The sequence below is a fragment of the Cnephaeus nilssonii genome (assembly GCF_951640355.1).
Source record: "Cnephaeus nilssonii genome assembly, chromosome: 2".
Lineage (NCBI taxonomy): Eukaryota > Metazoa > Chordata > Mammalia > Chiroptera > Vespertilionidae > Cnephaeus > Cnephaeus nilssonii.
The window spans coordinates 115,322,305-115,335,313 of record NC_137073.1 but is presented as its reverse complement, the minus strand read 5'-3'; the positions used below and the strand labels follow the sequence as shown (position 1 = coordinate 115,335,313).

The 13,009-nt window shown below is 49.1% G+C and overlaps 1 protein-coding gene across 1 annotated transcript; it reads right to left on the bottom strand.

Moving 5' to 3' along the window:
* Positions 1–12,132: 12,132 nt before the first annotated feature.
* Positions 12,133–12,682, bottom strand: GAPT (GRB2 binding adaptor protein, transmembrane; the record flags this gene model as incomplete). Its single annotated transcript, XM_079800579.1, has 1 exon — positions 12,133–12,682. One exon carries the CDS (start codon positions 12,680–12,682, stop codon positions 12,221–12,223), a length of 462 nt encoding a protein of 153 aa, XP_079656705.1. The 3' UTR covers positions 12,133–12,220.
* Between the last annotated feature and the right edge of the window lie 327 nt (positions 12,683–13,009).

The following is a 13,009-nucleotide window of genomic DNA, read 5'->3' as shown; positions in this document are numbered from 1 at the left end:
CACCATTCCCACGGATCTCTGCGACTGAACAGCAATCACAGCCTCAGAATCAAGGAATTGCCCCAAAGTTAGAACATTCCAGCTCCTCTTGAGAAAACGGGGAGAGAGCTTTGGGAGCCTTCTCCACTTTCAGAGGAATCTGGCGTTAGTTGATGGGGAAAAGGTTTTAAAGGGAAAATGTAGTTAATAGAACGCAAAGGGGCCACCGTGAATGTCCGTCTGCAACGTGGGCCTTGGTATTGACCCAGAGCAGACTCAGGTCCTGAGGTCACACCTCAGAGGCGGCTGGGTGAGCCTCTTCAGAAGAGTCTCTGTCTTCACTTTCAGTTTTCTCCTCTTTGTCCCACATTACTATATTCATTACAAACTGGCTTTTTGCTACCCTGTGTTTATTGAACATTTACTAATACTCACTTATTATCGTATTTATCTAGTTTCTCTGTATCTGTTACCAGCCTGTGTCTGTGTCAGCTCTATTAAACAGTGAAATTCTATCAAGTAGGGTCAAGTGGGGATAATCTGGCTAACACAGAGCCAAGAACAAAGACCGTTAATTTAGTATTAATTAGTGGTAATGTGGCTGGTTAAGTCAAAAATAGAAATAGATGCTTTGTTTCCGTCACTGTTACCACCTCTCTGTTGGGATTTACACTGAAATGTAAATACCTGGGACTTGGTGGAAGGGACCTCACTGACGCCCTCGGGCAGGCCCTGCGTGCGCGCGCGCGCGCGCACACACACACACACAGAGCGCGACAGCAGGTGTTTACCCTAGATGCCGCCGCAGCCATTTCCAGTCAAGTGCCCTCTCTGACTCCGCCTGGCTTTGATTCCAACTCGGTGCCTCCCTCGAATTAAAAATGCTATTGACTGTGTCGTGTTCCCTTTGGAAGAAATCAAACATCCCACCATGTCATTGATTTATTCTTAATTAAAAGGAAAAACCATGTTAACTCATTCCTGCTCGTGATGTTTCCAACCCACACATAATCAATATAAAAGGTGTTTTTAAAAATAAATACATGCACCCCAATTTTCTTTTTATAACACAGATAAGAGTCTATTAATGATAGCTACCTTTCCTCCATCTCTTTTTGTGGGAGGCATTTTGTATTTGCTATTCCATCTAATCCAGGATAATATTTCAGGGTCATGTCATCAACCTTATTAAAGAAGAAAACTGACAGGGTGAGTATCCTCTCTGAAGTCAATAAAAAGATATTTTAAAAAAGGAGTTAGGTCCCAGAAAAGTGAAAAGAGCTGCCTAAGCCCCACATTTCGCCTGATGCTGTGGGGCTCTGACACACTGTGAAAGACTGTTCTGAACGCATAATCGTTAATGTAATCAACTCTGTGTGTATACATAATTCCATGGAGTTATTTTTAGGGTTACACATTGTAGTTAGAATGGAGAATTAAAAGGGACTCTGTCTTCATCCTCAAGGGGGTTCCAAACTGGTTCCCGAGGCCAGACCCAGAAACAGGTAACAGCAACCCCACACCAGGGGCGAGGCGGCACAGAGCAGGCCCAGCAGCGCCCACTCTCAGCGATGTTCCCGGGGTTCATCCGAGAGCCACTGGTCAGGCAGGTCTGCGGAGAGTAGCTGGTGCCTCCAGGTGAGACGGGCCCCAACTGCAAATGTGGAGTGAGAGGCAGACTCAGAGGCCTTCAAAGGAACTGAAAGGTAATTTAATTCTTTCTGAGTTTGCAGATTAAAAAAACCAAGGCTCAAAGACCAATAAGGACTCAGCCAACATCACACGAGTAACACAGCCAGGACTATTATGCCATTCACACGCATCAAGACCGAAGTTCTTTGTAAATATACAGTTCAACTATCACCACTTGCTTTCTTATAACTCGACCAAACCTTTGCCCCCACATCCTGCAATTACCACATAAAATCAGAAGGCAAAAGCCTCTTCCCGAAAGAGAAGGGTCAGAGGGTGACCTCGCCTGTGCTGGCTGCGCTGCAGGGTGCAAGTTCTAAGGAGAGCCGAGTATAATACTTGCTTCAAATGAGGGCTTGGAAAATATTTTCAATTTCATTATTTTTTAAATGTGACAGTAATTTAGCTGCAGAACCAGTGTCACTATTTTGCTAATTAAACTTGACCCAAGTCCCCACATATTCAGAAGGTTACATAGTTCAGTACCCAATGGCTTGACGGAATGGGGGCAAGGGTTTTTCCTGCCTTCCTCTTCCGATTACACAAGAACAGGCAGGACAGTCAAGTGGCAGGTGCTGGGCATCTCCAACGGTCATCTCTTTTCCAGGTCAGCATGGCCCATTGCAGGCAAGCCAAGCCCACCCTCAGAAATACTGATCCAAACCCCAGGTCGCCAGCACACAGTGCACTGGTGAGCTCTGCTGTGTAACAAACAACTTCAAAGGTTAGTGATGTGACAACAATCACGGCTGGTTCATGATTCTGTGGGTGACGGCTGGGTTTGCTGAGCCAGGGCTGCGGAGCGGGTCTTGTCTCAGCTGGGCACACACACCTGTGCAGCAGGTCAGCAGAGGGGCTGTGCTTCTCGGGTTGCTGGCCTGATGGGCGATGGGAGAGGGACCAGGCTGTGTGTCTGCCACCTCGTAGGCAACCTCGAGTCTGTACTCAGAGCAGCTCTTCAGGGTTCCAAGAGAAGGAGCAGAAACACTAGGCCTCTAGGGGCCTTGATTCAGAACAGGCATAGATTCCTTCAGCCAGAAGTCATATTCAGCTCAGAGGCAAGATGTGAAGAAATAAACTCGACTTCTTGATGAGGGGAGCTACAAAGTCACGTTTCGAAACCACTCACATGCTGGAAGGTGGAGAATGTGGCACTGTTAGGACCCACCGCACAGGCCCGCACTGCGTGAAGCCCGAGCCCGGCCCCTGCTCCCGACACAGGACCTCATCCTCATCCTGCTGCAGGGTCTGTCAATGCCCTGGGCCCCGCTTCAACCCTCAGCCACCGCACTGCTGCAGATTAACCTTCCACTTGAGAAATCCAGCTTCATTATTCACAGGGACCGAATCCTTTCATAACCAGAATGTGCCAGGCAACTCCTCCAGCTCAGCCACCCAGCTGTTTACCCCCAGGACACACACCACCCAGCGGCAGGCGAGGGAGGATTCCTGGACAGAACTCACCGGCCTGTCTCCACCAAAGAGACATGCTGCTATCCTCAAGCTGCACATGAGTCGGAGTCAGCATTTACAGAGATCATGTCAAAGGAATGGGCGACAGCTCCCCCCTGTCACAGTATGAACTGGGGACACAATCAATCAGTTCATAGCAGGCACCTAACTTAAAAATGTTAGGCCTTACTATTTATAGGAGATGGAATAAAATGGTACAGCATGTTATTTTATGTGGCAATTGTAATCGATAGAAAGCACTCCTGTGAATGCAGACAGGAGAGATTATGTCCAAGTGAGATGACATCGCATCGACCATATGAAAAGTCAGTAAATTGTGGTCCAAGCATAGTATTAAGAAATGCAATAGTATTTACAAAAATGTCCGAAATCTGCAGAAGTGGTTGCCAGTGGAGAGGTGAATTAGGGCTGGAAACATTTAGGCCCAATTAGTTCTGTCTCTGTACTATAAGGTCTTCTATATTCTTTGATTTCTAAAAAAATGACTGTGTATGCATTATTTGGATAAAGCAGGTGTTTCAAAGAAATAAAAAATATTGTAATTCAGTTTATTTTCTCTGCCCAATGTCCTAGCTATATTTTAAGCCAGGACAATCTGGAGTTTAAGAGATACAGAAATAGATGGAGCAGGACTGCATGTGGTTAGTAGAGGTTATTTCAGAAAATATCAGAAAACATATGCCCAGGCGGAGGACCTCTGGTGGCAGGAAGATTTGTGTAGAAAGAAGGGCAGCAAGAGAAAGACGCAGCGAGCAATCTGGAACACAAAAGACAGGGCATTGCCCTGCGTTGCTATGTGGTTGCTCGTGCCTTCAGAACCCTGTTATTGAACACTGACTCTGCAGGCTGTACTTACCGATCACAGTTAAATATTTAGGTTTGTGCCAGGCTGTGGGACAGCTCAGGACAAGCGCAGGAGGAATTCATACCTTGTGCTGTGATTACACAGAACGAAGTCACCTCCCAGGTGCCTGAGGTCACAGGTTCTTCTGCTTCTGCTTTGCTCCGGCTTCTGGTCTCCTCCCCACAGCAGCGGCCGGGCCGAGCAGGAGGCGGTGGCTGGGCCAAGTGAGAAAGTGGCAGCTGTCACTGAGATCAGGTTCAGGGAAGAGAAAGGGGAATAAGTGACAATGAAATGAGCCATCCTGTTACCACAGGAAACAGACAAATGGGGGGGAGGGGATGGAATTAAAGATCAGAAAGGATTTACTCTGCCAGCATTTCCCTGGAAGTGTCAGCTGAGCCTTCGAGGGCAGGGGTCTCAGGCCCGTGGTGAAGTGAGTGGCAGCTGCTACTCCCCTCCCGGTGGCTATGCTGCTGGCGGATTGGAAACAGGTGGAAATCGTGTGAGAGTCATACTCTTACATCATAACTAGCAACAGCCTCATGTGATGAAGCCTCTTGCTTCCATACCACTTACATCATAGAAAAAGCAGCCTCAAGACGCATAAAAATGCAGATCCTCTGCTCCATTCCAAAAGGTTTGAGTTGTAGAGTACAATAACGGAAGTGAAGAACGCATTATAGAGAATCAACAGTAAAGTAGAGAAGCAGAGGATCAAACCAACAATTTGGAAGATAAGAAAGCAGAAAGCACCCAATCAGAACAGAAAAAAAAAGCATTTTAGAAAATGAGGATAGTGTAAGGAGCCTTTGGGGCAACTTCAAGCACCAACATTCGCATCAGGGGGGTGCCAGAAGGAGATGAGAGGGAGCAAGATATTGAAAATCTATTTGAAAAAATGACAGAAAACTTCTCTTACCTGGTGAAGGAAATAGACATACAAGTCCAAGAAGCACGGAGAGTCTCAAACAAGAGGAACCCAAAGAGGCCCACACCACGACACATCATAATTAAAATGTGAAAGGTTACAGACAAAGAGAATCTTAAAAGCAGCAAGAGAAAAGCATTTAGTTACCTACAAGGGAGCACCCATATGACTGTCAGCTGATTTCTCAACAGAAACTTTGCAGGCCAGAAGAGAATGGCAAGAAATATTCAACGTGATGAACAGCAAGGACCTATAGCCAAGATTACTCTACCCAGCAAAGCTCCCATTTAGAACTGAAGGTCAGATAAAGAGCTTCACAGACAAGGAGGAAACGCTAAAAGAGTTCATCACATTCAAACCAGTATCACAGGAAATGTTAAAGGGTCTTCTTTAACAAGAAGAAAAAGATTCAAACTATGAATAATAAAATGTCAATAAATACATACCTATCATCCATATGTTCATTGCAGTATTATTTACAAAAGTCAAGATATGGAAGCAACCTGAGTGTCCATCAACAGATGAATGGATACAGAAGTGGTGCATGTACACAACGGAAAATGATGGCCATAAAACGAAGGAAATCTTGCATCTGCAACAACATGGATGAACCTAGAGGGTATCGCGCTGACTGAAATAGTCAGACAGAGCAGACAAATGCCATGTGGTTTCACTTAAATGTGGAATCTAAAAAACAAGATAAATGATCAAGCAGAACAGAAACAGACCCCCCCCCAAAAAAAAAAACACCACACAGACTAATGGTTGCCAGAAGGGAGGGGTTGGGGAACTGGGTGAAAAGGTGGAGGGGTTGAGAAGTACAGATTGGTGGTTGCAAAACAGTCACAGGAATGTAAAGTACAGCAGAGGGAATACAGTCAATAATATTGTAATAGCTACGTATGGGGTCAGGTGGGTACTAGATTTATCGGGGTGATCACTTCATAAGTTATGTAAATGTCTAATCACTAGGCTGTACACCTGAAACTAATATAATCTTGTACATCAACTATAATTGAAAAATAAAAAATATATATTAAAAAAAAAGAAAAATAGACCCCCCCCCCACACACACACACACAAAATAGATAAAACAGTGGAATGGATGGCGGACAATTCTGTTTTTGTTTTATTTTTTGTTTGTAATTTGAAAATATATCAAGTCAGTTATGACGATGCTGATCATAAGTTCTGATTGGTAGTTATGAGATTGTTGGCAATTTCAAAAGAAATGATTATATAATAAACGAAGTTTATTTTGAGAAAAATAGTTCAAAGCACAGTCTTTGAAGAAGGAAACCATGAGCCGTCCTCCCTGCAGAAAAGCCCAACACAACGCAGGCAACGTCACTGAGGCAGGGGCACCGCAGGCTGGCACAACCTAACGTTTAAGATTTCACATATTATCTCATCCCATTTCCACAACAGCCTTGTGGGGTTTTTTAAGTCTTTCAGCTGAGGGTTTTCTGGCTCAGAGACGTATTAGCAAGGCCACATGCTAATACTCATTACAGCTGACAAGAGTGTAGGTCTGCTATAGGTTTCAGCCTTTATTTTCTCTGAAGAATTACACGCCTGAAAATACTTGTTTGTGCCCCAGTCCTGTGTAGAAGGAAAGCTCTATGAATTTCTCTCAACCAATATTTTTATGTTTCTTTCTAATTGTTTTTAATAGCAGCTTACAAACCCTTAAGCAATTTGAGATTTCACCTTTCAGCAAATGAGCTGTAGCACAAACGGCAATGTTCAGTAAGGCCTGCTCTGCAGAAACGCGGTCATTAATTCCTGTTTTCTTCCCAGGTAAACTCTGCTATGCACTTTGTCCATTAGTGACCCAGGGGAGCAGCGTGCCCAACTCAGTAAGTCAGGTTCAAGATCTTCTATGGAAGCTTTAATATCACTGTGTTTCTTTCCTTCATAGCATTTATTTATATTTCTAATTATGCATTTATTGGTGTGGGGTTTTTTTGTATTTCATCTAGACTGTAGGCATCATATGTTTTTATTCACCATTGAGTCCTGGGTCTTTAAGTAATAGGCCCTCAATAAGTATCTGTTGAATAAAAGTGGGTGGCAGTATGTCTATATCTATATATAGAAAAGCTTCCCTCCAACTGGTCTCTATGACATGCACTGACCACCAGGGGGCAGAAGCTCAATGCAGGAGCAGCCGTGATGCGCACTTGCCATTTACAAAGAAACAGCACCATGGACCTGGCACCCACAAAGCAACACTCTGCTTCCCCCAAGTGGGACACAGGCCCCACCACCACCCCAGAGCGACACCCCACCAAGTCACAGCCAACGCTGCCAAGACCCCATGGCGCAAAATGCGGCCCCGAGCCCAGCCCAGCCTGGAAACGGTCACTGTGAGTGGCAGGTAATGACATCACGTAGCAATGCCTGGCTTCCTCTTCCTAGCAACGACTAGCCTCCTTGCAGTTTCTTCAGCCCAGGAACATGACTTTATAGCCAGGTGCAAACATTTTACACTTTAACCAAATGTCTGAAGGTTTTCCTGTGCCTCATTTAATTTGATCCTCACAGAAGTCCTGGAGTAGGCAGATAGGAGACTCGGTGGAATCCTATTTTCTTTTCATTGGCTGGAAAATGGAGATTTAGAAAGTTTAGAAACTTGACCCGACTGCAAAGAAGTAAGAAATGGTGGATCTTGAAAATTACTTCAGGTTTTTTTCACTGTGTAGAATATAGTCAAACACTGCTGCAGTTAAATATTTTACCCTTTGTTCTCCCTGCATGATCTACAATAAAAATCTGCTTCATGTTGATATTTACTGCTGTGTTGCTGACAATTACCTGAAAGAGAAGTTGGGGTGCTTCACTGGGCTGGAAAAGTTTAGCTACATCAGAAAGCAGGTCTAATTAAGCAAATTTATTCTATGTATATAAAAGGCTAAGTTGACTCGCGCATGTGCGATACATATAAAGCTCTCGCTGGTGCCAGTTGCATGCGTGTGCTTCGATCTGTCACTGTCGATCATGAATGTGCTTGACACTATTATAGAGAAAGAGCGAATAGCGATATTAAAATATTTCTTCTAATTAATTTCCTTTCAATGTGCACAAATTCGTGCACTGGGCCACTAGTGTATGTATAAATGAGTAGATGGATAGACAGACAAAGGAGGAAGTCAGGAAATGGGTCAGTCATTTTGGACTGCTAGGATTGAAGAAGGCTTCATACGTGACCTGGGATTTAATCTGGGCTTTGGAAAGGAGGCAAGAGTAGGATCTCAGCCCACATGTTGAAATACACAACCTTTATTACAGCTTTAATTTTCTGTTAAGTGCATTCAAAGAGATGCATTCTAAATTGAGCCTCCCAGCTTTCTCCTTCAACACCTGTGGGTAAAGAAGGCATTGCTATGTTAAGCAACAGAGCTAATGAAAAGAGGAAATGAAAACCATTCTTAAATGAATAGAGTCCCATTTCCTCTCCAACTTCCTTTAATATGATGTATCCTTGTACAAAAAAATGTTTCACTAGAAAGGACTTTTTACTAAAAGGGAAAATTAAGCCATATTCACCTTTCCCACAGACCTGCAGGATGCATGAGAAACAGTGGGAACGGGTGACTTAGGCCTGAGAAATAAACTGTTTGCTGCTCTGCAGAATGTATGGAAATGCGATGCGACTCAGGCAGTTTTCTCCTGCTCAACCCAAGAAGCCAGGCCTTTGGCGCCCTAATTCACGACGATATGTTCCCTGCCTCGCCTTGCAGATGGCCAAGTTTTCAACTTCTTACAAGACTCTCTCTCTTTTGACGACGACGAAGGGGATTATACGACTCCAACAAGGCTTCCTCTTTGTGCATGTCTTCATCCTCCTTTTTCTAAGTTCTCTCCCCGATGCACTTTTCCTCCCCTCTTCCAAATGTCTGCTCTGAGATTTAATTTGTTGATCTAGCAAATGAAAAAGTAATTATCCCTTTGCATTTGCTTTTACATCTTTTGGTTTCAGAAGGAGACTCTCCCTTAATGGCATGCCAGGTTTCTCCTTGCTCGGACGTCCCAATAGTCTCCTTGATCCTCCCCAGGACAGACTGACCTGGCTCCAAGGCCGCCCCTGCAGCCCAGAGCAGATGTCTGTGTGTACTACCTTGACGAGTTTCCCATCTCCTGATTTGAGATTTTAAAAATCCTTTGCTAACAGGTCAAACCTCATTCCTCCTCCTGAGCTCTGAGCAGCACATTGTTGTCCGTCTGGTACACAGGGATGCTGGGCAGGTGGTCTCAGGTACCAGCTGAGCTCTAGGCAGCTTCCGGGCCCCTGGGGACTCATGGCAGCCCCGACAGCCCTTGCCTCCATCACCAGCAGGGACTTAGGATCCAAGAGGTGAAGGACCGCCCAGCTGCCATGATTTGCAGCCTTAACTATTCAGGAAAGCCAATCTGTCCTTAAAAAAGGGAAATACCGCCGGACCAGGGAGCATTGGTTTCCATGGCAACAGCATGGGTCAATCGCAGTCACACCTTCCGCAGCCTTGATTGCATCTGCAACTACCATCTCCTGCGCTTTCTTTTGTGTGAGCCTCTCTCCTTCAGTCAATTCCCATCTCTGCTGGGAGAATCTCAAACTGCGAAACTACAGGAGCTGAATTTAAAGTAAAAGCTGCAGAAGCCTTAATAAGGCTCCGCAGCCGGGCCTGCATGGCTCAGTGGTTGAGCATCAGCTAACCTCACTAGCAGTTATGGGGGCGGAAGAGAACAATGGAAATTGTATTCAGTCTCTCTTTTTGGGCACATACTCCATGCTTGTCCTCTCCCATTTCCTATTCTCCCTTTTGTCCTTCTCTCATTTTCACCCCCTTGTCACGTCTCCTCCTCCCTCTTCCTCCCGGCACCCCTTCAATTTCTGTCTCCTATCTGCATGCTTTATTACATTTCTCTGCCTTCTTAAAGTCGCAAGAGTCAAGCTGTCCCTTTGAGATAAAGATAAGAAAGTCTGTTCACATCTACTGAGAATAGCCGTTGGGATTTGCGTTGTGTTACTAGCAAAAGTGACCACATTACCACGATTATGAGGAAGGATGTCGGGGGCGGGAGAGGAGACAGCGTATGTGGCTTGCCGTGTAAAGCGCGGGCTCATCTGGCCTTTGACACAGATCTGGGCTCTGAGACCACGGCCAACAACGACAACGGCACCTGCTCTCAGCCTGTGACCTGAAACACCCCTCCTCTCTGCCTTACACTCCGTGCCGAGGTGACGGCAACGCACCGCCTATCCTGGGCTCTGCCTCAACCACAGAAACCTTGCACGACAGCCTCCCTTACTGCTCAGACCAGACACTCCCAGGGCTTCTCCAGGGCCTGCCTCTCTGGTAACCGCCCCCCCTCCCCCCATACACACACACCAGGACTCAGCCTGCTGCCCGCCCGGATCCCTGTCCTTCCAGCCCCTCCGGGCCCCTCCCAACACAGGCACTGGTGGTGTTGGTCAGGCTATCCCCGTCACAGGCGCTGGGGAGTGGTTCCTCTCGCAAAAGGCGTCCTCCTGAGCCTTGAACATGGCCACGTGCTCTGTCCAGAGAGCGCTGTAACCGTTCCTCCCGAGAAGGCGAAAGGAGCCATTTCTAACCTTTATGCGTTTTCATCACCAATTTCCACCTGGCCCCTTGCCAGTCACTCCTCAGCCGAGTCTCCGTTCAAAATGTAAATGTCATCACATCCCTGCTCTGCTGGCCTCTGAGCCACACCAGCCCTGCAAGCAGCTGCGTCTCCGGGTCCTCCTGCACCCCCACCCGGTGTCGCCCCCACCCGGCCCCACCACACTCCAGCTACACTGCTGTCTGAGGTCCCCAGAGCACCCCAATCTTTCATGCCTCAGATCCTCTCCCCAAGCTGGCCCCCTCCTGCCCATCACATTTACACGAATAACTCGTTTCTTCCTTGTCTCAGCTCAAGTCTGTCCTCGGAGAGGCCTCCTTTGACCTTCTGAAACCCAAACCTTCTTCCCGTCCCAACTCCATGGCTCTCAAAAGCAGAACACATGTTTTTTTTCTTTAAAGCACCTGCTATACATTTTCCTTGTACCATTTGGGGTCCACTTGGGGGGAAAAACAACATATCAGGTCGTTTTAACAGGGAGACTCGAATATAGAAAATTGGCCAAAATGAACTGAGGGATGGAAAAGTCAGGAATTAGAGACGGAGGCAGGCGGGGCAAGGAACTAGAATCTGCAAGCAGCAGGGATGCTGGGTCAGTCACAGGATGGCAGGACACAAGCACAGGTCCCCACAGGTCTCCCTCGAGCCCACCTAGTCAGAACCCGATACGGGTCCACCGGCCGGGGGAACAGTGCCTGGCAGGCACAGCCCAGCCCCGCGGGTGTGGAGATGAGGTGTCAGCTCACTCCCCAGCACAGCTACTGTTGGTTTTTATTCCATTTTCTTTCCGGGACCCAGACCTCGCCCCCCCCCCCCCCCCCCCCCCCCCCGCATGGCCCAGCTCAGTGAGAAGTAGACAGAGGTACTCAGTACATACTCCTTGGATGCACGCATTCGTTTAAAAACAAAACAAACAACTGCTTAGCAAAATGTACAATTCGTTCTTGTCCCCTGAACAGGAAAGAGTGCCTTGGACGGTGATGCAGACCCTGGGCGGACTCAGCGTGAGGCACTTTGCATTCGTTAGCAAGGAGTTCAAGACGTTCTCCTGGGACACACGTGCACACTAACATGCCACAGCACATGTTCGTGTGTTTAAATGCTCAGAGTGCAACAGGCAGTAGAATCCGGAGGTCAGGACAGAAGGAGGACAATGTCCTGGGCTGACAGGCCCTGAAGAGGCTCTGACCAGAGGCAGGTGAGGGCGACCAGGAAAGCGGGGCAGGGACGGCCAGGTGTGGCCTGTTCCAGGTGGTTGGATGAAAGCAGAGAAGTCACCGGGAGAGGAAATGGAAACCAGCTGTGGGAAGCCATGAATTCCGCAGGTAGAAGTGTATCCGGTCTTTTGCAAAAGGTTACAGGCAACGGAGTGATGTGGCCCTTGAAGGTGTTTTTGGGGAGAAATCGGCAGCGTCCTGGGAACTGTGGGTGCGTAGCAGGCAGGGGAGGAGGGCGCAGGGGAGGAGGGCGCAGGGGAGGAGGGCGCACGCAGGGGAGGGGGGCGCAGGTGGAGAGGGGGGCGGGCGCACGTGGGGAGGGGGCGGGAGCTGAGACTCATCCACGGGGGGGGGGGGGGGGGGCGCCCATGGAGGCTCAGGCAGGACTGAGCTGCGTTCCATCGGAAGCCCAGTGGCAGTGACGTGGGCCCGGGGGCCGGTGACTGACGGGCATGCAGGTCAGTACGCGTCTGGGAGGATGTAGATGTCCTCGTCCTGCGGGCTGGCGGGGGCCCCGGGCGCGTGGAAGTTGTAATAGTCGCCCGCAGCCTCGTTCCCGTAGACGTGCTCCTCGCAGGGGCCCCGCCGCGCGTTCTCGTACAGCCCCGGGGCGCCGGGGCCCCCCGCGGGCAGGTTCTCGTAGTGGTCCTGGGGGTCCGCCTCCCCGGCTCCGGGGTGGGGGGCTGGGGCGGGGGCCTTGGCGCTGACGCCTTGGGGGCCCGCGGAGAGCGTCTTGGAATAGTCCCTCCGCCGGCGCCTCCTCCGCAGGAACCCCGGGAGCGCAAGGGGGGCCCGGCCCCGGTGTTTCCAGTGCCAGACGCACCCAACCCCGCCGGCGACCGCCAGCAGCAGCAGGGAGAGCCCCACGGCCACGGCCACGCCGCCGCCGCCGCCGCCGCCGCCGCCGCAGCCCTGCAGCATCGCGGCGCAGGCGGTGCTGTTCGGGGGGACGCGGAGGCCCCCGAGGAACTCACAGGCGCAGCCCGCGGTGAGGACGCGGAGGGTGTGGTTCTGGTTCTGGTTCTGGTTGGAGACCGACACGGGGAGCTCCTCCAGGCATCGCCCTCTCAGACCCGAGCTGACGGCGTCGGGCAGCGTCCAGATGCAGGCGGAGGCGAGGCGGGCCTCGTGGCTGAGGTTTCCCACCTCGCGCCCGTTGAGGAGCAGCTGCACCGTGTCGGGGGGCACCTGGCCCCACGGTCCTTCTTGGGCTGCGTGGCGAGGCGAGGCAGACGTGCAGGGAGGGCA